This window comes from Stenella coeruleoalba (assembly GCF_951394435.1).
Source record: "Stenella coeruleoalba genome assembly, chromosome: X".
Lineage (NCBI taxonomy): Eukaryota > Metazoa > Chordata > Mammalia > Artiodactyla > Delphinidae > Stenella > Stenella coeruleoalba.
This window is the reverse complement of record NC_137152.1, coordinates 54736743-54763527: the sequence shown is the minus strand read 5'-3', so window position 1 is coordinate 54763527 and position 26785 is coordinate 54736743. Positions and strand designations below refer to the sequence as shown.

General features: G+C 39.0%; 1 protein-coding gene across 5 annotated transcripts in view; it reads left to right on the top strand.

The window, feature by feature from the left end:
• TEX11 (testis expressed 11) overlaps positions 1-26785 on the top strand; it is a 373435-nt gene that overhangs the window by 303250 nt on the left and 43400 nt on the right. For all 5 annotated transcript variants that reach the window (XM_079911723.1, XM_079911722.1, XM_079911724.1 and 2 more), the window contains one exon: positions 6372-6444. In XM_079911723.1, coding sequence (XP_079767849.1) covers positions 6372-6444 — 73 coding nt within the window. The remainder of the gene's footprint in view (positions 1-6371; positions 6445-26785) is intronic.

The following is a 26785-nucleotide window of genomic DNA, read 5'->3' as shown; positions in this document are numbered from 1 at the left end:
TTAGAAACCTTTCCATCGTAAAAGAAGATGAAAAAAAGAATCTACGAGCCTCAGAGCAAAACCAAAACAAACATTTTGCTTCTAACAAGTAAGGGTGTTGTCGAACTCAAGTTCATATGCCCCACACACAGTGAGGCCAAACAAACTGAAATGTCAGAGTTTGGATCAGAGAAAGGCTTATTGCAAGGGCCATGCAAGGAGAACGGGTGGCTCATGCTCAGAAGACCCAAACTCCCCAGTGGATTTCAGGGAAGAAGTTTTTATATGCAAAATTTGGGGGGAAGGTGATGCAGAGTGTGTAACCCTCCTCTGATTGGTTGGTGGTGAGGTAACAGGATGGTGTTCCAGGAATCTCAATCATCAGCCTTCTGGTTCCAACCAGTCTGGGGTCCACATGTTTGTGCTCAGCCTAAAGTTATCATCCTCCACCTGGGTGGGGGCCTTAGTTCCTGTAGAAGAACTCAGAGATATATATCAAACTGTTATCCACATCCCCCAAGGAGGAACCAGGACCACCATCCTGCAGTATTGTATTCTTTCTGCATTCCCTCACTCTTCTAATTAGTAACTGTTTGAATCTGCCCTTTGGAACTCGGGGAAGGTCTAGGAGGCTGAAAACCTTTATTCTACAAACAAGAAATGGGGGAACGGAAAGGTTTTTATTCCCCAGGAGGGCCCCACAGGGTCGTGCTCTGTTTCAATGGTATTCTCACAATAAGGTCTTTTGCTTTACTAAGAAAACAATAACATCTTGTTTTCACATAGCAGTTTTAACTTTTTAAAAGCTTTCCCTCTTAAGTTGGTAGTCCTGAGTCTGTTAAATTTGTATCTCAGTGAATAGAGATCAAATTGACGTGAGGGAAATTTCACAAACTCTTAAGTATGATCCTTAATTATTTTGTTTGTTTCTAACACTGTTCTTTTTTTCCTGTGTTCTTTCTCTTGCACACACTTATGTTTCCTAAGAACTCTCTAACCTAGTAACCTTTCTATAATCTTCTTTGCTTTTGAATGGATATCTGTTTAGATAATTGAAGATGTAGTTCTGCCTTGCCCCATGTTAGTCTGGCCCCTATGAGTTAGACCATGGTGCTCTTTCTCTAATGAAGATTTGTTGGATTCTATTATTTACATCTGTTCCTTGTTCTCTAAATCCTCATCAACTGAAGTATTTCCAAATAAGTATATTATGAAGCAATATAGACTGCATAATCCTATCAACATTGCATCTAGTCTCCTGAGTATGAGCTGGGGAAAGTGAGGGATGCTTTAAAATATATATAGTAATTGTAAGTCATCAAGGAACCACATCTTTATCCTAGAACAGGACAATTTGTTACTGAAGGGGAAGCTAGGGAAGAGATCTGGTCTTCTGTTAACTACTTATCCTTCATTTCTACTTCTTTGATCTAAGGAAAGAACCAACAGGTTAGGCAAGGTATTGTGTGATCAAAAGATTTGAAAGGTGTGCTTGGGCCAAAGATGAGTAGAGCATGGGGATGCCTGATTTAAAAGTTAGTTACAATATAGCTTTGCTAAATTGACAAGAAAAGGGGTTTCCTGCTGAGGGCAGTTTCCTACAAAGAGCTGCTTACAAAGGTAAGCCCAAAACCTAATGGGGAAAACAACATTAAACCCCAAGGCTTAAAAACAATCCTCCTTGTCTTGGTGCCCCACATTTTGAACCCACTGGGGCTACAGTTGGGCCCCCAAGCCTCTAGACCCCACCTGCATGGCTCTGCCAGGTGCAGTACATGCTGCAGCTCTCACAAGTTAGGGTTCAGGCTGGAATTCCACAAGGTGGCTCTGCTGGTCTGGGGTAGGAGGCTCTGTGGGGCATTGCCCTAGTGAGGGCTTTCTGCAGTGGTTCTCCCCTACAGAGGTTCTTTGCCTGGGCCCTGACGGTCTCTGGGGCATCTTTTGAAATTTAGGAGAGGGCAGCAGTGCCCCCCAGCTCTTGGACTCTGAATACCAGGGAGAAAACACCAAGCTGATGCCTTCCAGAGGTTTGCAACCTGTGCCTTCTGGAGGGACAACCACAGCAGCCTGTACTGCACTTGGGGTGTCTGAGGAGCATGGTGTGGGAACTTGAGGAGCACAGCCCAGGAGATGAGATGGCTCTGGGCTGCAGTGGGCCCCTCCTTTGAAATCCTTCCGCCCCGCAGGCCCTTGCACTCTGGGCCCCTGATGGGAGGGCCAGCCCCAAAGATCTCTGATCTGCTGTTGAGGTTATTCTTCCTTTGCCTTGGACAATAGGTCCTGGCTTCTGTTTAGATGGCTGACCAATCTGCCCATTGTCTTGATGAATAGCTCCTAGCTTCTGTTGAGATGGTTCATCCACAGCAATCTCTTATCAATTCAGCCACACCCTTGGTGTTCTCTCCCTTTGATGCTTTTTTATTTCTTTCAATATTAATGGGCTGAGAATTTTCCACATTTTAAAATTCTGCTTAATTTTTTTTTTTTTTTTTTGCGGTACGCAGGCCTCTCACTGTTGTGGCCTCTCCTGTTGTGGAGCACAGGCTCCGGACATGCAGGCTCAGCGGCCGTGGCTCACGGGCCTAGCCGCTCCGCAGCATGTGGGATCTTCCCGGACCGGGGCACGAACCCGTGTCCCCTGCATTGGCAGGCGGACTCTCAACCACTGCGCCACCAGGGAAGCCCCTCTGATTAATTTTTGATTAACAATTCCACCTTTAAATCATTTCTCTCTTCTACTATAAGCATTCAAGAGAAACCAAGCCACTCTTCAACACTTTGCTTAGAAATTTCTTCAGCCAAATATCAATTTCATCGCTCACAAGTACTACCTTCTATAAAACACTGGGAACACAAACACAATTCAGCCAAGCTCTTTGCCACTTTATAGCAAGGATGGCCTTTCCTCCTTTCCTCTAGTTTCCAGTGTTCCTCATTTCCATCTGAGACCTCATCAGAATGACATTTACTATCCATATTTCTACCAACATTCGGTTCACAACCACTTAGATATTCTCTAAGAAGACTGAGGCTTTCTCTACAGCTCTCCTCTTCTCTTTCTTGGTCCTCAAGAGAATTTCCCTTAACAGTCCATTCATGGCAAAGTAGACTTTCTAGCATGCTCCTCCAAACTCTTCCAGTCTCTGCCCATTACCCAGTTCCAAAGCTGCTTCCATATTTTTAGGTATTTGTTACAGCAGCACCCCACCAATCAGTACCAATTTTCTGTCTCAGTCCATTCAAGCTGCTATAACAAAACACAATAGACTGGGTAGCTTATAAACAACAGAAATTTATTTCTCACAGTTCTGGATGCTGGAAGTCCCAAGATCAAGGTGCCAGCAGGGTTGTGTTCTTTGATGAGGTCTCTCTTCCTCCTTTATAGCTGACACCTTTTCGCTGTGTCCTCCCATGATGGAAAGCGCCAAGGATCTCTTTGGAACCTTCTTATAAAAAGCACAAATCTCATGTATGAGGGCTGCATCCTTATGACTTTAGCATCTCTCAAAGGCCCCACCTGCTAATACCTTCACCTCTGGGGTATGATTTTAACATATGAATTTGGGGGCATACATTCAGACCATAGCATCATAGCTTGAGCAGCATCCCATAAGTATTGGTTTGTTTGTTTTTCTCTTTTCATTCATCGCAAAATATTTTCTAATTTTCATTATGATTTCTTCTTTGACCCATTGTTTATTTAGGAATCTATTGTTTAATATCCACATGTTTGTTTCCCAAATTTATTATTATTTATTATTATCTTACTGATTTCTAATCTTGTTCCACTGTGGACAGAGTACATACTTTGTGTGACTTCAAGTTATTTTATTATTTTTTGTGTGTGTGGTACGCGGGTCTCTCACTGTTGTGGCCTCTCCCGTTGTGGAGCACAGGCTCCGGATGCGCAGGCTCAGCGGCCATGACTCATGGGCCTAGCCACTCCGCGGCATGTGGGATCTTCCTGGACCGGGGCACGAACCCATGTCCCCTGCATCGGCAGGCGGACTCTCAACCACTGCGCCACCAGGGAAGCCCGACTTCAAGTTATTTTAAATTTATTTGAAGTCTGTGTTGTGGCCTAACAAATGGTCTGTCCTGGATAAAGTGCCATGTGTGCTTGAGAAAGAATGTATTTTCTTCTTGGGTTGGTGAAATGGTATTTAAAAACCTATATATAGTTTTATACAGTTGTTTTTTTAAAACGAGAAGAAAGAAGAAATATATATTTATACTTTCTTTTACAGTTGCATAATTACTTTTATCAGTACACTTTGTTTTTTCCTTTGGATTCAGATTACTGTCTGGTGTCACTTGCTTTCAGCCTGAAGAATCTCTCTTAGCATTTTTATAAAATGGTTCTGCTAGCAAAAAGATTCTCTCAGCTTTTTTTAATCTGAGAATTTATTTTGCTTTCAGCTCTGAAAGATAGTTTTGCTGGATATTAGATTCTTGGATGACTGATATTTTATTTCATTACATTGAATATGTTATCCCACTGCCTTTTTAATCAAGATTCTGCATTTCCTGACATTGTCATCATACCTTCCTTCTTTAAGTGTGGTTTCCTTTAGTTGTTTGAACATATTTAGAATAGCTACTTTGAAATCTACGTCTGCTAAATTCCAACATTGGACCTTTCCAAAGTCAGTTCCTGTTGCCTACTTTATTCCTGTGTATTCCTGTGTTTGGGTCATACTTCTTGTTTCTTTGCATATCTTATAATTTTTGGTTGAAAACTGGACATTTTGCATAATATATTGGAACATCTTTGGATACTGATTCCCCCCCATCTGGGACTTGCTGTTAATATTTGCTTGTTTATTTGTTTAGTGATTTGGCTGGGCTAGTTCAGTGCAGTCTATTTCCCACAGCTGTATAGTAGTATACAGCTTCTGATATTACTTGTCAGAGATTACAGTCTTTGCCTTTGCAGTCACCCTGACCCCTCCCCTGAAAAGGGATGAAAGAAGTTTTAGCAGGGTTATTTTTGACTATCTCTTTCTGTGATCTCCCTGTTAAGCTTCTGAATGGGCTTCTTTTATTGGTATCACACACAGATGTAAATCTTGGCTAATTACTAGGTGACTGCTGTGTGTGTGTGTGTGTGTGTGTGTGTGTGTGTGTGTGTGTGTGTGTGTGTGTGTGTGTGTGTGTGTGTGTGTGTGTGCACGTTCATGTGAGTGTTTGGAAATGCTCTTTGGCATAAATTGCTCCACAGTCTGATCCAATTAAAGTAATGCCCCTTTGAAGGGATAGGGAATCTTCTTAGCTTTCTCTTCCCCTGGTTCTCTCTGTAAACTTCTAGCTGGTCTACTGTTTGGCTTGTCGATATCATTAGTTACCAACCTCCTGTTAATTGCCCACACCAAAATCTCCACTTTTTTATAGTGCCCTTAGACTCGAACTTCCTCAAATTCTATGTCAATAAAAGTCAGTCTCTGGAGGGTGATTACAGAGCTCACTCTTCTAATGGCCTTCCTCTCCTCCTGAGCAGAAACTCTATACCACTGCTTTGAAACTAGAGGCAGGGACAGTGACCCATTTATATCAGAGTGACAATACAGCTCTATGAGTCAGGGCTAGGCAAAAGTCGTAGTCCCTAGCATTCTTGGCTTGCCTCTTCCAGCATGGAAACTCTATCTTATAAGCAAGCTGAGGTGAGGGCGATTGAGACCCAGTATTCTCAATTTGCAATGTCTGGTATGGGGACTGGGTAGAAAAAGAGAGCTCAAGTCTTCTCAGTTGTGCCTATTTATAATAGAACTCATGCAATACAGATCTTGGGGAGGGGGATGAGAAGTACTGGCAGCATGCCCATTCTGGTCATCCCTAGCCTGGAAACTAAGGATAGAGTGAGCCCCATCTTCTTGGCCACACCCACCTAAAGTGCACTTACATCACACTGAGCTTGGAGGAGAGTGAGCAGATCATGGCTCAACTGCTACAGGTATTCACTCTTCTTACTGAGACTTCTTAGATTTCCTGGAATAGATGTTTCCCCATTTGCTATATGCCGTCAGGGCAATTTCCAGAGACTTTATATGATTGTGTTTTAAAATTCTCACCAGTTATGGTAGTTTTGCTGGGGAGAGGATCCATGGCTCTCCTTATACCACCATTCTGGAAGTGCTTCTCGTCTATCCTAGATTATTAAAGAAATTGATAATGTTCAAGATTTTCTATATAATCCTCATTTTTCTGGAACATTAAGGAAAAGTAAAAAAATATAGAGAGAGGCTAATATTTATATATAAATTCCAAATATTCACTTTATACTTTCATTTTTCTATAGTTTTATTTTTAACTGTTTTTAGTGAAAATGATATTTTTATTTGCTTAAAGTTTGGTTTGGTTGAGACTAATTTTCTCATGGCTTTCTTACCAAATAGACCATGTTACTGAATCGTGCACTTGATCAGATCCATAAATGCAGAGACATCTGGAATCTCCTGAAAGAAACAGGTACAGTGGGACTGGGAGTTTGGTAACACAGTTATAAAAGGGGTTTCAAATCTTACTAACCTAGTCTTTATCACCAGAAATTTGTCCCAATGCAATACTTGATAACCAGTCAAATGATTCTTTAAGAGCTAGCTTTTCCCCGTGGTATGTCTGTATTTTGACTCTTTGGCATACTACTTAGAGTAAGAACATTTTTTACCTTGATTTTTATTGAAGTATAGTATTGAGTATAAAAATAGGACCATAATTGTTCAACATGACTTTATTGCTCTTAGGTCACTAGATTTGATGTCTAATTTAATCAAGTTTTAACTTTGACTAAATGTAGGCTACAGAGTTTTCCAAACCAAAATTACAATATCGGATACTGCTAACATTTTGTTATGAAATAATCAAAATAATAGTAAACCTTTTGAACTTACATAGTAGTTTGCTACTGTTCCCTGATTAAGGATGGTATTATTAGATAGACTTTATTATGTCCATCTGTTTCTGTTTTAGTTAGAATTTTTAAAAAACTCAATAGATATTGAATTGAATTACATGTCTTTTAAGCTTCTATAGAGATAATCATATGGTTTTTCTCTTTTGAAGTATTAATATATTGAATTATAATAATATATTTCCTAAAATTGAGTCATTGTTGCATTTCTGGAATAACCCCTATTTGGTCATGGTGTATTATTATTTTTTAAAAGGCTGATGAATTTGGCTTCCTAATATTTAGAAATTACTGGTCTGTCATTTTGTGTGTGTTCATGCATGATATCTTTGATGGATTTTGATATCAAACTATAGGAATTATAAGGAAGAACATAAACACATGAAATTTAGTTCACCTCTCTCAATCTATGGCAGGAATTTAAAAGAATACAAACAGTAAAAAGAAAGGACAGAGAATACCTAAATAACATTCTTAGTATGGAAGATTTAATAGAAATGTACTGTATAACCTGAAAACATACTTTATAGCCTGAGAATAGAAAACTCATTTTCTTTTCATGTGCCCTTTGAACATTTACAAAATTGATCACAAGAAAAACCTGAATAAAAAAAGAAAAACGTGAATAAAATTCTAAGACATAGAAATAAAACAGACAACATTATCTGATCACAATGCAGTAAAACTAGAAATTAATAATGGAATCAGGAAACAAAACCCTTGACCAGTTGGACATTTTAAACAACAGTAATAATGGAAAATCAAGAAAATCATGATAACAAGAATACCTCATAACAGAATCTGAATTACTAAAGCAGTGCCCAGCATGAACTTCATACCGTCAGTGCCTTTTATTTAAAAAGTATATCAGGGCTTCCCTGGTGGCGCAGTGGTTGAGAGTCCGCCTGCCGATGCAGGGGACACGGGTTTGTGCCCCGGTCCGGAAAGATCCCACATGCCGTGGAGCAGCTGGGCCCATGAGCCATGGCCGCTGAGCCTGCGTGTCTGGAGCCTGTGCTCCACAACAAGAGAGGCCGCGATAGTGAGAGGCCCACACACCTCGATGTAGAGCGGCCCCCGCTCGCCGCAACTAGAGAAAGCCCTTGCACAGAAACAAAGACCCAACACAGCCAAAAATAAATAATTAATTAAAAAAAAATCTTCCAATAAACAAAAGCCCAGGACCAGATGGCTTCACAGGCGAATTCTATCAAACATTTAGAGAAGAGCTAGCACCTATCCTTCTCAAACTCTTCCAAAATATAGCAGAGGGAGGAACACTCCGAAACTCCTTCTATGAGGCCACCATCAGTCTGATACCAAAACCAGGCAAAGATGTCACAAAGAAAGAAAACTACAGGCCAATATCACTGATGAACATAGATTCAAAAATCCTCAACAAAATACTCGCAAGCAGAATCCAGCAACACATTAAAAGGATCATACACTATGATCAAGTGGGGTTTATCCCAGGAATGCAAGGCTTCTTCAGTATATGCAAATCAATCAACGTGATACACCATATTAACAAATTGAAGGTCAAAAACCATATGATCATCTCAATAGATGCAGAGAAAGCTTTTGACAAAATTCACCACCTATTTATGATAAAATCCCTCCAGAATATAGGCATAGAGGGAACTTTCTTCAACATAATAAAGGCCATATATGACAGACCCACAGCCAACATCATCCTAAATGGTGAAAAACTGAAACCATTTCCACTAAGATCAGGAAAAAGACAAGGTTGCCCACTCTCACCACTGTTATTCAACATAGTTTTGAAAGTTTTAGCCACAGCAATCAGAGAAGAAAAAGAAATAAAAGGAGTCCAAGTTGGAAAAGAAAAAGTAAAGCTGTCATTGTTTGTAGATGACATGATACTATACATAGAGAATCCTAAAGATGCTACCAGAAAACTATTAGAGCTAATCAATGAATTTGGCAAAGTAGCAGGATACAAAATTAATGCACGGAAATCTCTTGCATTCCTATACAGTGAAGATGAAAAATCTGAAAGTGAAATTAAGAAAACACTCCCATTTACCATTGCAACAAAAAGAATAAAATACCTAGGAAAATCTACCTAAAGAGGCAAAAGATCTGTATGCAGAAAATTATAAGACACTGATGAAAGAAATTAAAGATGATACAAATAGATGGAGAGATATACCATGTTCTTGGGTAGGAAGAATCAACATTGTGAAAATGACTCTACTACCCAAAGGAATCTACAGATTCAATGCAATCCCTGTCAAACTACAACTGGCATTTTTCACAGAACTAGAACAAAAAATTTCACAATTTGTATGGAAACACAAAAGACCCCGAATAGCCAAAGCAATCTTGAGAAAGAATAATGGAGCTGGGGGTATCAGGCTCCCTGACTTCAGACTATACTACAAAGCGACAGTAATCAAGCCAGTATGGTACTGGCACAGAAACAGAAACATAGATCAATGGAACAGGATAGAAAGCCCAGAGATAAACCCACGCATGTATGGTCACCTTATCTTTGATAAAGGAGTCAAGAATATACAGTGGGGAAAAGACAGCCTCTTCAATAAGTGGTGCTGGGTAAACTGGGCAGCTACATGTAAAAGAATGAAATTAGAACATTCGCTAACATCATACACAAAAATAAACTCAAAATGGATTAAAGACCTAAATGTAAACCAGACACCATCAAACTCTTAGAGGAAAACATAGGCAGAACACTGTGACATAAATCACAGCAAGATACTTTGACCCACCTCCTAGAGAAATGGAAATAAATCCAAAAATAAACAAATGGGACCTAATGAAACTTAAAATCTTTTGCACAGCAAAGGAAACCATAAACAAGACGAAAAGACAACCCTCAGAATGGGAGAATATATTTGCAAATGAAGCAACTGACAAAGGAATAATCTCAAAAATTTACAAGCAGCTGAGCTGCAGCTCAATATTTAAAAAAAAACAACCCAATCCAAAACTGGGCAGAAGACCTAAATAGACATTTCTCCAAAAAAGATGTATAGATTGCCAACAGACACACGAAAGAATGTTCAACATCATTAATCATTAGAGAAATGCAAATCAAAACTACAATGAGATATCATGTCACACTGGTCAGAATGGCCATCATCAAAAAATCTACAAACATTAAATGCTGGAGAGGGTGTGGAGCAAAGGGAACCCTCTTGCACTGTTGGTGGGAATGTAAATTGATACATCCACTATGGAAAACAGTATGGACATTGGTTAAAAAACTACAAATAGAACTACCATGTGACCCAGCAATCCCGCTACTGGGCATATACACTGAGAAAACCATAATTCAAAAAGAATCATGTACCAAAACGTTCATTGCAGCCCTGTTTACAAAAGCCAGGACATGGAAGCAACCTAATTGTCCTTCGACAGATGAATGGATAAAGGAGATGTGTCACATATATACAATGGAATATTACTCAGCCATAAAAAGGAATGAAACTGAGTTATTTGTGGTGAGGTGGATGGGGCCTAGAGACTGTCATACAGAGTGAAGTAAGTCAGAAGGAGAAAAACAAATACTGTATGCTAACACATATGTATGGAATCTAAAAAAAATGATCATGAAGAACCTAGGGGCAAGACAGGAATAAAGATGCAGACGTACTAGAGAATGGACTTGAGGATATGGGGAGGGGGAAGGGTAAGCTGGGACAAAGTGAGAGAGTGGCACGGACATATATACACTACCAAACGTAAAATCGATAGCTAGTGGGAATCAACCGTATAGCACAGGGAGATCAGCTCAGTGGTTTGTGACCACCTAGAGGGGTGGGTTAGGGAGGGTGCGCGGGAGGGAGCTGCAAGAGGGCAGAGGTGTGGGAACATATGTATATGTGTAAATGATTCACTTTTTTATAAAGCAGAAACTAACACACCATTGTAAAGCAATTATACTCCAATAAAGATGTTAAACAAAAAAAAACCAGAATGGCTGTCATCAAAAAGGCAAGGGAGAGGGCTTCCCTGGTGACGTAGTGATTGAGAATCCGCCTGCCAATGCAGGGGACATGGGTTTGAGCCCTAGTCCGGGAAGATCCTTCATGCCACAGAGCAACTATGCCTGCATTCCACAACTACTGAAGCCCGCGTGCCTAGAGCCTGTCTGCCGCAGCAGGAGAAGCCACCACAATGAGAACACCGTGCACCACAGCAAAGAGTAGCCCCCGCTCTCCACAAGTAGAGAAAAGCCCGCATGCAGCAACGATGACCCAGTGCAGCCAAAAATAAATTAATTTTTTTTTTAATTTAAAAAGGCAAGGCAGGATGTGGAGAAAAGGGAATCCTTGTGTACTGTTGATGGGACTGTAAATTCTTACAGCTACTATGGAAAACAATGTGGAGGTTTCTCAAAAAATTAAAAATAGAACCACCATATGATCCAGAAATCCCACTACTGCGTATATATCCGAAGGAAATGAAGTCACTATTGCAAAGAGATATCTGCAGCACCATGTTCACTGCAGCATTATTCACAATAGCCAAGACATGGAAATAGTCTAAGTATCCATTGAAGGATGAATGGATAAAGAAAATGTGACATACATACACGTATATATGTATGTCTGTATGTACCATTAGGTACAGCTCCAAGGATGATGGGTTGTAAATGTTATTAAAAACGGATTTTATTTCAGTGTAAAAAAAATAAAGTAAATCTATTAATTAAAAAATAAATGTGGTAACAGAAAAGACTATAAAAAGAAATTTCTGAGTGTTGGCGGGTCTTAGTTTTTCTGGAATATAGTGTGCTTTTTCAATTTGTAAATTCAAGTGTTCCTCTTTTTCTAGAAATTTTTCTAGAACGGTTTTTAAACATTTGGTTTTATTTTTTTCCATTTTCTTCTTCAGGAACTCTAGGTATGTTTTGGATCTCCTTTGCTTGTTTCCAAATCTACCATCTTCTCTCTTTTTAGCGTTTTAATTTCCTTTCTCATTTTTTGAACACATTAAATATTTAACTTGTTAATTAATAAAGGAACCAGTATGATGTTATAGCTGTTTCAAAAGATGAGTAAAACACACACACACACAGGCAATTAGGAGATGGATTTACAAGTATATTCACAACTGAATTGCCGGGCTTCCCTGGTGGCGCAGTGGTTGAGAGTCCGCCTGCCGATGCAGGGGACACGGGTTCGTGTCCCGGTCTGGGAAGATCCCACATGCCGCGGAGCGGCTGGGCCCGTGAGCCATGCCCGCTGAGCCTGCGTGTCCGGAGCCTGTGCTCCGCAACGGGAGGGGCCACAGCAGTGAGAGGCCCGCAAACCCCCCCCCCCAAAAAAAAAAAAACTGAATTGCCCATAGGTGTGTGTGAATGTGCATGGGTATGTTATCATTTGCTAGGACACAAAGGCCAAGAAACTCTCTCCACCAGATTTACCTGTAGTACTTGTAAATTTGAGGAAAATCATCTTTTTTCAAGGTCCTTCAAATTTACTAAGGTTCTTGGCCTTATGGAAAGTGAACTTTTTATCACATTTAGACTGGGAACCCTCCCTATAAGTCAGGTACCAGGACAGTTCCCTGAGAGGACTTTGTAGGCATTTACTCCATACAGCTGAGGTAAGATCAACCTTATTCCTTAAAAGTATCTTATCATACCTTATTAAGTGGCTGTCTTTCTTAAATATGGATAGTTCATGCAAGGCCTTTGTTGCACAATGAGTGCATATATATCCTGGTTGCACAATGAGTCCATTTATATCCTGGTTTAAAAAGTGGAAGATTTTTATAGAACCAATGCAAATAACTATATTGCCATGAACAATAAGGAGACTTAGGAACAGTTTCTGAATTCATAAGGGAGGGGTAGGATGGGGAGGAGGTAAGTGAGAATCATATCATTTTAAAATATTTTAATTTAGTTTACAGAAGCAGCATCTACTAAATTGTTTTTTTTTAACATCTTTATTGGCGTATAATTGCTTTACGATGGTGTGTTAGTTTATTCTTTATAACAAAGTGAATCAGTTATACATATACCTATGTTCCCATATCTCTTCCCTTTTGTGTCGCCCTCCCTCCCACCCTCCCTATCCCACCCCCCCAGGTGGTCACAAAGCACCGAGCTGATATCCCTGTGCTATGCGGCTGCTTCCTACTAGCTATCTACCTTACGTTTGGTAGTGTATATGTGTCCATGCCTCTCTCTCTCTTTGTCACAGCTCACCCTTCCCCCTCCCCATATCCTCAAGTCCATTCTCCAGTAGGTCTGTGTCTTTATTCCTGTCTTACCCCTAGGTTCTTCATGACATTTTTTTTCTTAAATTCCATATATATGTGTTAGCATACGGTATTTGTCTTTCTCTTTCTGACTTACTTCACTCTTTTTGACAGACTCTAGGTCTATCCACCTCATTACAAATAGCTCAATTTCGTTTCATTTTAGGGCTGAGTAATATTCCATTGTATATATGTGCCACTTCTTCTTTATCCATTCATCTGTCGATGGACACTTAGAGTGCTTCCATGTCCTGGCTATTGTAAATAGAGCTGCAGTGAACATTTTGATACATGACTCTTTTTGAATTATGGTTTTCTCAGGGTATATGCCCAGTAGTGGGATTGCTGGGTCGTATGGTAGTTCTATTTGTAGTTTTTTAAGGAACCTCCATACTGTTCTCTATAGTGGCTGTATCAATTTACATTCCCACCAACAGTGCAGGAGGGTTCCCTTTTCTCCACACCATCTCCAGCATTTATTGTTTCTAGATTTTTTGATGGTGGCCATTCTGACCGGTGTGAGAGGATATCTCATTGTAGTTTTGATTTGCATTTCTCTAATGAATAATGATTCTGAGCATTCTTTCATGTGTCTATTGGCAATCTGTATATCTTCTTTGGAGAAATGTCTATTTAGGTCTTCTGCCCATTTTTGGTTTGGGTTGTTTGGTTTTTTTGATACTGAGCTCCATGAGCTGCTTGTAAATTTTGGAGATTAATCCTCTGTCAGTTGCTTCATTTGCAAATATGTTCTCCCATTCTGAGGGTTGTGTTTTCGTCTTGTTTATGGTTTCCTTTACTGTGCAAAAACTTTTAAGTTTCATTAGGTCCCATTTGTTTATTTTCATTTTATTTCCATTTCTCTAGGAGGTGGGTCAAAAAGGATCTTGCTGTGATTTATGTCATAGAGTGTTCTGCCTGTTTTCCTCTAAGAGTTTGATAGTTTCTGGCCTTACATTTAGGTCTTTAATCCATTTTGAGCTTATTTTTGTGTATGGTGTTAGGGAGTGATCTAATCTCAAACATTTACATGTACCTGTCCAGTTTCCCCAGCACCACTTATTGAAGAGGCTGTCCTTTCTGTACATTCCTGCCTCCGTTATCAAAGATAAGATGACCATATGTGCATGGGTTTATCTCTGGGCTTTCTATCCTGTTCCATTGATCTATATTTCTGTTTTTGTGCCAGTACTATACTGTCTTGGTTACTGTAGCTTTGTAGTATAGTCTGAAGTCAGGGAGCCTGATTCCTCCAGCTCCGTTTTTCGTTCTCCAGATTGCTTTGACTATTCGGGGTCTTTTGTGTTTCCATACAAATAGTGAGATTTTTTGTTCTAGTTCTGTGAAAAATGCTAGTGGTAGTTTGTTAGGGATTGCATGGAATCTGTAGATTGCTTTGGGTAGTAGAGTCATTTTCACAATGTTGATTCTTCCAATCCAAAACACGGTATATTTCTCCATGTATTTGTATCATCTTTAATTTCTTTCATCAGTGTCCTATAATTTTCTGCATACAGGTCTTTTGTCTCCTTAGGTAGGTTTATTCCGAGATATTTTATTCTCTTCATTGCCATGGGAAATAGGAGTGTTTTCTTAATTTCACTTTCAGATTTTTCATCATTAGTGTATAGGAATGCAAGAGATTTCTCTGCATTATCTTTGTACCCTGCTACTTTACCAGATTCATTGATTAGTTCTAGTAGTCTTCTGGTAGCATCAGTAGGATTCTCTGTGTATTTCATCTACATCTACAAACAGTTGTCATCTACAAACAATGACAGCTTTACTTCTTCTTTTCCCATTTGGATTCCTTTTATTTCTTTTTCTTCTCTGATTGCTGTGGCTAAAACTTCCAAAACTATGTTGAATAATAGTGGTGCGAGTGGGCAACCTTGTCTTGTTCGTGATCTTAGTGAAAATGGTTTCAGTTTTTCACCATTGAGGATGATGTTGGCTGTGGGTTTGTCATATATGGCCTTTGTTATGTTGAGGAAAGTTCCCTCTATGCCTACTTTCTGGGTTTTTTTTTTTAATCATAAATAGGTGTTGAATTTTGTCAAAAGCTTTCTCTGCATCTATTGTGATGATCATATGGTTTTTGTCCTTCAGTTTGTTAATATGGTGTATCACATTGATTGATTTGCATATATTGAAGAATCCCTGCGTTCCTGGTATGATTACCACTTGTTTATGGTGTATGATCCTTTTAATGTGCTGGCTGTTGGATTCTGTTTGCTAGTATTTTGTTGTGGGTTTTTGCATCTGTGTTTATCAGTGATATTGGCCTGTAGTTTTCTTTCTTTGTGACATCTTTGGTTTTGGTATCAGGGTGATGGTGGCCTCGTAGAATGAGTTTGGGAGTGTTCCTCCCTCTGCTATATTTTGGAAGAGTTTGAGAAGGATAGAGGTTAGCTCTTCTCTAAATGTTTGATACAATTCGCCTGTGAAGCCATCTGGTCCTGGACTTTTGTTTGTTGGAAGATTTTTAATCACGGTTTCAATTTCAGTGCTTGTGATTGGTCTGTTCATATTTTCTGTTTCTTCCTGGTTCAGTCTCGGAAGGTGGTGCATTTCTAAGAATTTGCCCATTTTTTCCAGGTTGTCCATTTTATTGGCATAGAGTTGCTTGTAGTAATCTCTCATGACCCTTTGTATTTCTGCAGTGTCATTTGTTGCTTCTCCTTTTTCATTTCAAATTCTGTTGATTTCAGTCTTCTCCATTTTTTTCTTGATGAGTCTGGCTAATGGTTTATCAATTTTGTTTAGCATATCAAAGAATCACCTTTTAGTTTTACTGATCTTTGCTATTGTTTCCTTCATTTCTTTTTCATTTATTTCTGATCTCATCTTTACGATTTATTTCCTTCTGCTAACTTTGGGGATTTTTGTTCTTCTTTCTGTAACTGCTTTAGGTGTAAGGTTAGGTTGTTTATTTCAGATGTTTCTTGTTTCTTAAGGTAGGATTGTATTGCTATAAACTTCCCTCTTAGAACTGCTTTTGCTGCATCCCATAGGTTTTGGGTCGTCGTGTTTTCATTGTCATTTTTTTCTAGGTATTTCTTGATTTCCTCTTTGATTTCTTCAGTGATCTCTTGGTTATTAAGTAGTGTACTGTTTAGCCTCCATGTGTTTGTATTTTTCCAGATTTTTTCCTGTAATTGATATCTAGTCTCATAGTGTTGTGGTCAGAAAAGATATGTGATATGATTTCAATTTTCTTAAATTTACCAACGCTTGATTTATGACCCAAGATATGATCTATCCTGGAGAATGTTCCATGAGCCCTTGAGAAGAATGTGTATTCTGTTGTTTTTGGATGGAATGTCCTATAAATATCAATTAAGTCCATCTTGTTTAATGTATCATTTAAAGCTTGTGTTTCCTTATTTATTTTCATTTTGGATGATCTTTCCGTTGGTGAAAGTGGGGTGTTAAAGTCCCCTACTATGAATGTGTTACTGTCGATTTCCCCTTTTATGGCTGTTAGTATTTACCTTATGTATTGAGGTGCTCCTATGTTGGGTACATAAATATTTATAATTGTTATATCTTCTTCTTGGATTGATCCCTTGATCATTATGTAGTGTCCTTCTTTGTCTCTTGTAATAATCTTTCTTTTAAAGTCTATTTTGTCTGATATGAGAATTGCTACTCTAGCTTTCTTTTGATGTCCATTTGCATGGAATATCTTTTTCCATTCCCTCACTTCCTGTCTGTATGTGTCCCTAGGTCTGAAGTGGGTCTCTTGTAGACGGCATATATACGGGTCTTGTTTTTGTATCCATTCAGCCAGTCTATGTCTTTTGGTTGGAGCATTTAATCCATTTACATGTAAGGTAATTATCGATATGTATGTTCCTATTACCATTTTCTTAATTGTTTTGGGTTTGTTATTGTAGGTCTTTTCCTTCTCTTGTGTTTCCTGCCTAGAGAAATTCCTTTAGCATTTGTTGTAAAGCTGGTTTAGTGGTGCTGAATTCTCTTAGCTTTTGCTTGTCTGTAAAGGTTCTAATTTCTCCGTCAAATCTGAATGAGATCCTTGCTGGGTAGAGTAATCTTGGTTATAGGTTTTTGCCCTTCATCACTTTAAATATATCCTGCCACTCCCGTCTGTCTTGCAGAGTTTCTGCTGAAAGATCAGCTGTTAACCTTATGGGGATTCCCTTATGTGTTATGTGTTGTTTTTCCCTTGCTGCTTTTAATATTCTTTTTATTTAATTTTTGATAGTTTGATTAATATGTGTCTTGGTGTGTTTCTCCTTGGAATTATCCTGTATGGGACTCTCTCTGCTTTCTGGACTTGATTAACTATTTCCTTTCCCATATTAGGGAAGTTTTCAACTCTAATCTCTTCAAATATTTTCTCAGTCCCTTTCTTTTTCTCTTCTGGGACCCCTGTAATTCGAATGTTGGTGCATTTAATGTTGTCCCAGAGGTGTCTGAGACTGTCCTCAATTTTTTTAATTCTTTTCTCTTAATTCTGCTCTGCAGTAGTTTTTTCCACTATTTTATCTTCCAGGTCAGTTTTCCGTTCTTTTGCTTCAGTTATTCTGCTATTGATCCCTTCTAGAGCAGTTTTAATTTCATTTATTGTTTTGTTCGGCACTGTTTGTTTTTTCTTTAGTTCTTCTAGGTCCATGTTAAAGGTTTCTTATATTTTCTCCATTCTATTTCCATGATTTTGGATCATCTTTACTATCATTATTCTGAATTCTTTTTCAGTTAGACTGCCTATTTCCTCTTCTTTTTTCAGGTCTGGTGAGTTTTTGCATTGCTCCTTCATCTGCTGTGTGGTTCTTTGTCTTCTCGTTTTGCTTAACTTAACGGTGATTGGGGTCTCCTTTTCACAGGCTACAGGTTTGTAGTTCCTGTTGTTTTTGGTGTCTGTCCCCAGTGCCTAAGGTTGGTTCAGTGCATTGTGTAGGCTTCCTGGTGGAGGGGACTAGTTCCTGCGTTCTGGTGGATGACACTGGATCTTGTCTTTCTGATGGGCAGGTCCATGTCTGCTGGTGTGTTTTGGGGTGTCTGTGGCCTTATTATTGTTTTAGGCATCCTCTCTGCTAATGGACGGGGTTGTGTTCGTGTCTTGCTAGTTGTTTGGCATAGGGCTTGCTGGTCGTTGAGTGGAGCTGGGTCTTGGCGCTGAGATAGAGATCTCTGGGATATTTTTGCCGTTTGATGTTACATGGAGCTGGGAGGTCTCTTGTGGAGCAGTGTACTGAACTTGGCTCTCCCACCTCAGAGGCACAGCCCTGATGCCTGGCTGGAGCACCAAGAGCCTGTCATCCACACAGCTCAGAATAAAAGGGAGAAAAGGGGAAGAAAGAAAGAAGAAGGTAAAATTAAAAAAGGAAAATAAAATAAAGTTATAAAAATAAAGTATAATTATTAAAACAATTATTTTAAAAAATTAATAAATTTTTTATAAAAAAAAGAGAGGAAGAGGAGAGCAACGAAACCAAAAAGCAAATCCACCAATGATAAGAGTGCTAAAAACTATAATAAAAGGGCTTCCCTGGTGGCGCAGTGGTTGAGCGTTCTCCTGCCAATGCAGGGGACACGGGTTTGTGTCCCGGTCCAGGAAGATCCCACATGCCACGGAGCGGCTAGGCCTGTGAGCCGTGGCTGCTGAGCCTGTTTGTCCAGAGCTTGTGCTCCACAATGGGAGAGGCCACAACAGTGAGAGGCCTGCGTACCGCAGAAATATAATAATAATAACATAAAAGAGTTAAAAAACCTATAATAAAAATAAAATACAGACAGAACCCTAGAACAGATGGTAAAAGCAAAGCTATACTGACAAAAACACACACAGAAGCATACATATACGCACTCACAAAAAGAGAAAAAGGGAATAATATATGTATATCATTGCTCCCAAAGTCCACCTCCTCAATTTGGGATGATTCATTGTCTGTTCAGGTATTCCACAGATGCAGGGTACATCAGGTTGATTGCGGAGATTTAATCCGCTGCTCCTGAGGCTGCTGGGAGAAATTTCCCTTTGTCTTCTTTGTTCACACAACTCCTGGGGTTCATCTTTGGACTTGGACCCGCCTCTTCGTGTAGGCCTCCTGAGGGCGTCTGTTCTTTTTTCAGACAGGACAGGGTTAAAGCAGCAGCTTATTCTGGGGCTCTGGCTCACTCAGGCTTGGGGGAGGGAGGGGTACGGAGTTCGGGGCAAGCCTGCCGCGGCAGAGGCCTGTGTGATGTTGAACCAGCCTGAGGCACTGTGTGTTCTCCTGGGCACTTTGTCCCTGGATCACGGGACCCTGGCAGTGGCGGGCTGCACAGGCTCCTGGGAGGGGAGGTGTGGATAGTGACCTGTGCTTGCACACAGGCTTCTTGGTGGCGGCAACAGCAGCCTCAGCATCTCATGCCCGTATCTGGGGTCCGCGCTGGTAGCCGCAGCTCGCCCCCGTCCGTAGAGCTCCTTTAAGCGGCACTCTTAATCCCCTCTCCTTGCGCACCAGGAAACAAAGAGACAAGAAAAAGTCTGTTGCCTCTACGGCAGCTCCAGACTTTTTCCCGGACTCCCTCCCGGCTAGCCGTGGCGCACTAGCCCCCTTCAGGCTGTGTTCCCGCAACCAACTGCAGTCTTTTCCCTGGGATCCGACCAAAGCCGGAGCCTCAGCTCCCAGCCCCCACTGGTCCTGGCGGGTGAGCAGACAAGCCTCTCGGGCTGGTGAGTGCTGGTCAGCACTGATCCTCTGTGCGGGAATCCCTCCACTTTGCCCTCCGCACCCCTGTTGCTGTGCTCTCTTCCGTGCCTCCAAAGTTCGCCGCCCCCACACCGTGTCCACTCCCCTGTCCTACCCGCAAAGGGGCTTCCTAGTGTGTGGAACCTTTTCCTCCGTCACAGCTCCCTCCTACTGGTGCAGGTCCCATTCGTATCCTTTTGTCTCTGTTTTTTTCTTTTTTGTTTTGCCCTACCCAAGTACGTGGGGGGTTTCTTGCCTTTTGTAGGTCTGAGGTCTTCTGTCAGCATTCAGTAGGTGTTCTGTAGGAGTTGTTCCACATGTAGATGTATTTCTGATGTATTTGTGGGGAGTAAGGTGATCTCAACGTCTTACTCTTCCACCATCTTTAAGCTCCCCTCTCCGTGACTGTTTAATTGTTTGAGGACCTGCCAGACCATTTTCCTAAGTGGCTGCACCATTTTATATTGTCACCAGTTGTGTAAGGCTTCTGATTTCACCACCAGCTTGCCAACACTTGTATTATCTGACTTTTTGATTCTAGCCATCCTTCTGAGTGTAGAGGGATATCCCATTGTGGTTTTGATTTCCTGATGACTGATTTTCTTTTTTAAAAAATTAATTTATTTATTAGTTATTTTTGGCTGTGTTGGGTCTTCGTTGCTGCACGTGGGCTTTCTGTACTTGTGGCACACGAGGGCTACTGTTCGTTGCAGTGTGCGGGCTTCTCATTGTGGTGGCTTCTCTTGTTGCAGAGCATGGGCTCTAGACACTCGGGCTTCAGTAGTTGTGGCTCGGGAGCTCTAGAGCACAGGCTCAGTAGTTGTGGTGCACGGGCTGAGTTGCTCTGTGGCATGTGGGATCTTCCCGGAGCAGGGCTCAAACCCCTGTTCCCTGCATTGGCAGGTGCATTCTTAACCACTGCACCAGCAAGGAAGTCCCAATGACTGATTTTCTTGACAACTAATGGTATTGAGCATTTTTTCATATGCCTATTGGCGATTTGTACGTATTTTTTGTAGGAATGTCTGTTTAGATCGTTTGCCCAATTGTTAATTGTTTTTTAAATTATTAAGTCATAAGAGTCCTTTATATATTCTAGATGCAGGTCCGTGATCAGATATATGACTTGCAAATATTTTCTCCCATTCTGTGGGTTTTTTCCTTTTCTCAGTAGCATCCTTTGAAGCACTTTTTTTTTTTTAACTTTTATGAGGTACAATTTATCTATTTTTCTTTTCTTGTTCCTGCTTCTGGTGTCATATCTAATAACTGCCAATCCAAAGTCATAAAGGTTTACTCCTATGTTTTCTTCTAAACAGTTTTATAGTTTTAGTTCTTACATGTAGGTCTTTGATCCATTTTGAGTTAACTTTTGTATGTGGTATGAAGTAGGGTCCAGTTTCATTATTTTCCATGTGGCTATACAGATCCATTTTTTTGAAAAAGCTATTCTTGGGAATTCCGTGGTGGTTCATTGGTTGGAACTCTGTGCTTTTACTTCTGAGGTTGCGGGTTTAATCCCTGGTTAGGGAACTAAGATCCTGAAAGCCATGCGGCACAGCCAAAAAGGAAAGAAAATAAGTTATTGTTTCCCCATTGGATGGTCTTTGTCTCCTTGTAGAAAATTGTTGACCATAGACACATGGAAATGTTAGTCTCCAAATGTGTTCTTTTTCTTCTTTGTGTGTGTGTGTGTGTGTGTGTGTGTGTGTGTGTGTGCGTGTGCGTGTGTGCGCTCTTCTTTTTCAAGATTGTTTTGGCTATTCTGGATCCCTTGAATTTCCACATGAATTTTAGGATCAGCCTGTTAGTTTCTGAAAAAAGAAAAAAGCCAGCTGGGATTCTGGTAGGGATTCTGTTGAATATATAGATCATTTTGAGGGGTATTGCTATTTTAACAATGTCAAGCCTTCTAATCCATGAACATGGAATATTTTTCCATTTATTTACATCTTCCTTAATTTCTTTCAATGATGTTTTAAAGTTTTCAGTGTACAAGTCCTGCACTTCTTTAATTTAATCCTAAATAGTTTATTTTTGATGGTATTATAAATGGAATTGTTTTCTTAATCTTATTCTCATTTTGCTCATGGCTATTGTATAGAAATAGAATTGATTTTTGTACATTAATATTATTAAACTTCTTTATTAGTTCTAATGGTATTTTACTGGAATGCCTAGGAATTTTATTTGCAAGATCACATTGTGTATTAATAGTTTCACTACTTCTTTTCCAGTCTCGATGTTTATTATTTCTTTTTCTTGCCTAATTTCTTTAGGTAGGACTTACAGTACAGTGTTGAATAGCAATGGTAGGGGTGGGCATATGTGTCTCTTTCTTCATCTTAGAGGGAAAGAATCCAGTCTTTCACCATTAAGTATGTTTTTAGCTGTGATTTTTTCATAGATGCCCTTTATCTGGTTGAGGAAGTTCCCTTCCACTCCTAGTTTGTTAATTGTTTTTATCATGACAGTGTTTTATCAGGTTTATTGGATTCTGTAAAATGCTTTCCACCTCTATTGAGATCATCATGTAGTCTCTGTTTTGTTGATATGGTATATTATATTAATTGGTTTTCACTTGTTAAAGCAACCTTACATTCCTGGGAAAAATCCCACTTGATCACACTGTATAATTCTTTTATATGTTTCTGGATGCAGAATACTAGTATTTTGTTGGGTATTTTTGTGTCTATATTCATAAGAGACCTTTGTCTAATTTTCTTTACATGTGATATCTTTGTCTGGTTTTGGTATCATAGTAATCCTGGCCTTATAACATAAGTTGTGAAATGTTCCATCCCTTTCAATTTTTGAAAGAATTAGTAAACACTTAGTATTAATTATTCTTTAAATGTTTGCTCCAGTCCTGTGGTGAAGCTGTATAAGCCTGGACTTTTCTTTTTCTGTAGTTTTTTTTTTTAAATATTTATTTATTTATTTATTTTGGCTGTGCCGGGTCTTAGTTGTGGCATGTGGGATCTTTACTTGTGGCATGCAGAATCTTTAGTTGCGGCATGCAGGCTCATAGTTGTGGCATGCGAACTCTTAGTTGCAGCATGTATGTGGGATCTAGTTCCCCAACCAGGGATCAAACCCAGGCCCCCTGCATTGGGAGTGTGGAGTCTTACCCACTGGACCACTAGGGAAGTCCCTGTAGTTTTTAAAATTACTAATTCAATGTCTTCCTTCATTATACATCTATACAGATGTCTGTTTCTTCTTGAGTCAGTTTCAGTAGTTTGTCTTTCTAGGAAATTGTTCATTTTATCCAGATTGTCCAATTTATTGGCATACATTTTCTTTTTTTTCTTTTTTTTTTGCTGTACGCGGGCCTCTCACTGTTGTGGCCTCTCCCGTTGCGGAGCACAGGCTCCGGACACGCAGGCCCAGCGGCCCTGGCTCATGGGCCCAGCTGCTCCGCAGCATGTGGGATCCTCCCAGACTGGGGCACGAACCCGCGTCCCCTGCACCGGCAGGCGGACTCTCAACCACTGCGCCACCAGGGAAGACCCTTGGCATACATTTTTCATTGCATTCCTTTGTAATCCTTTTTATTTCTCTAAGGTTGGTAATGATGTCTCTTTTTTTGTTTCTGATTCTAGCAATGAGGCTTCTCTCCTTTTTTCTTAGTCAATCTAGCTAAAGTTTTGTCAATTTTGTTTGTCTTTTTAAAGAATCAGCTTCTGGTTTCATTAATTTTCTCTATTGTTTTCCTATTCTCTCATTCATTTCCACTCCAATTTTTATTATTCTCTACCTTCTACTTCTTTGGGTTTAGTTTGCTCTTAACTAATGTGGAGGGTTATATTATTGATTTGAAATCAATTTTTCCTTCTTTTAAGTTTCATTTTATTTTTTTCCAGGTTTATTGAGGTATAATTAACATACAGCACTATATAAGTTTAAGGTGTACAGCATATTTTCTGTAAAGATATAATTAATTATATGTGTATATGTTTACCAATCTAATTATATGTTTATGAATATAATTTTCCATCTAAGCACTTTAGCTGCATCCCATTAGTTTTATTATATTGTGTCTTCATTTTCAAAATATTTTCTAATTTCTCTGTTGATTTGTTTTTTCACCCATTGGTTGTTTAAAAGTGTCTTGTTTACTTTCTGTATATTTGTGAGTTTCCCAATTTCTTTTTTCTTATTCTAATTTCATTCCACTGTGGTCACAGAACATACATTGTATCATTTTATATTTTGAAATTTATGGAGGTTTGTTTTATGACCTAGCATATCATTAATTCTAGAGAATATTCTATATGCATTTGAGAAGAATGTCTATTCTGCTGCTGTTCAGTGTTCTCTAAAGGTCTGGTAGTTCTAGTTGGCTTACAGTGTTTTTCAAGACATGTTTCCTTCTTGATCTTCTAATTGTTCTAAGTATAATTCAGTTTAATAAAATTCAAGAACACCCAACTATATCAATAATTGCATTAAATATAAATCATCTAAATCAGAGGTCAGGACATGTTTCTTAAAGACCCAATAGTAAATATTTTCAGCTAACAGGCCATAGGGTCTCAGGCACAACTACTCCACTCTGCCATTATAGGCAGGAAAATAGACATAGATAATATTTAAACAAATGAACATGACTGGATTCCCAGAAAACTTTATTGCCAAACAAGCGGCCAGCCCATAGATTGTAGTTTGCTCACCCCTGGTCTAAACACACCAATTAAAAGATCAAGAAAAGAAATAAAGAATGTCAGATTGGCTAAAAAATTAACACCCAAAACTACATGCTGTCTATAAGAAACCCACTTATATATGAATACATAGGTAGGTTAAAAATAAAAGGAATTGAAAAAGGTACAATATGCAAACACTAATCCAAAGAAAGCTGGAATGGCTATATTATCAGAGAAGACACTTTAAAGCAAAGAATATTACTAAGGATAAAGAGGGATATAATGAAAAAGTGGTCAATTAAACGTGACAACATAACTATCCTAAATTTGTAATGTACCAAACAACAGAGCTTCAAAATACATGAAACAAAAACTGATAGAACTGAAGGGAGGAATAGACAAATCCACCCTATGGTTGGAGAGAGACTCCAATACAGGAGTCAATAGAATAAGTCAACAGATACTTAACAAGGATATAGAAGACATAACTAACACTATCAACCAACTTGATCTAATTGACATTTATAAAATGCTCTACCCAACACCACCAGAATACACATTTATTTTCAAATGCACGTGGATCATTCAACATAGGCCATATTCTGAACCATAAAACAAACCTGAAAAGAGTTAAAAGTATTGAAATCATGCAAAGTATTTTCTCTTACCATAATGGAGTTAAATGATAAATTTATAAAGTATATGTAAAATATATTTTACAGTTCTATTTTTCCAAATATATATTTGGAAATTAAACAACATACTTCTAGTTGATATAGAGGGAACATATATCAACATATTAAAGGCCATTTATGACGAACTCACAGCTACCATCATACTCAATGGTGAAATACTGAAAGTCTTTAAGATCAGGAAGACAACAAGGATGCCCTCTCTTGCTACTTATATTTAACATAGCAATGGAAGTTCTAGCCACTGCAATCAGACAAGACGAAGAAATAAAGTGCATCCAAATTGGAAGGGAAGAAATAAAGCTCTATTTCCAGATGACATGATACTATATATAAGAAACCCTAAAGTCTCCACCAAAAAAGTATTGGAACTAATAAATGAATTCAGTAAAGTTGCAAGATACAAGATTAATATATAGAAATCTGTTGCTTTTCTATACACTAATAATGGACTATCAGAAAGATAAAGCAAGAAAACAATCGTGAATAAAATCACATCAAAAAGAATAAAATACCTAGGAATAAACTTAACCAAGGAGGTGAAAGACCTATACTCTGAAAACTGTAAAACATTGATGAAGGAATTTGAAAATGATACAAAGAAATGGAAAGATATCCCATGTTCTTGGATTGGGAGAATTAATATTGTTTAAAATGTCCATACTACCCAAAGTGATCTACAGATTTAAGGCAATCCTTATCAAAATAACCCATGACATTTTTCACAGAACTTGAACAAATAATCCTAAAATTTTTATGGAACCACAAGAAACCCCGAACTGCCAAAGAAATCTTGAGAAAAAAGAACAAAGCTGGGGTATCATGCTCCCTGACTTCAGACTGTACTACAAAGCTACTGATACTCAACAAGTGTATAGAAGACATAAATGACACTATCAACCAACTTGATCTAATGGATATTTATAGAATGCTCTGCCCAACAACACCAGAATACACATTTATTGTAATCGAAACAACACATTTATTTGTAATGAAAACAACATGGTACTGGCAAAAAAATAGACACATAGATCAGTGGAACAGAATAGAGAACCCAGAAATAAACCCATGCACCTACGGTCAATTGATCTATGACAAAGGAGGCAAGAATATACAATGGAGAAAAGACAGTCTCTTCAATAAGTGGTGCTGGGAAAACTGTACAGCCACATGTAAAAGAATGAGATTAGAACATTTCCTCACACCATACACAAAAATAAACTAAAAATGGATTAAAGACCTAAATGTAAGACCTGAAACCATAAAACTTCTAGAAGAGAACATAGGCAGAACACTCTTTGACATAAGTCATAGCAATATTTTTTGGATCTGTCTCCTACAGCAAAAGAAATAAAAGCAAAATAAACAAATGGGACCTAATTAAACATAAAAACTTTTGCACAGCAAAGGAAACCATTGACAAAACGAAGAAACAGACTATGGAATGGGAGAAAATATTTGCAAATGATATGATCAATAAGGGGTTAATATCCAAAATATATAAAGAGCTCATACAACTCAGCATCAAGAAAAAAACCAACAAACCAATTAAAAATGGGCAGAAGGGCTTCCCTGGTGGCGCAGTGGTTGGGAGTCCGC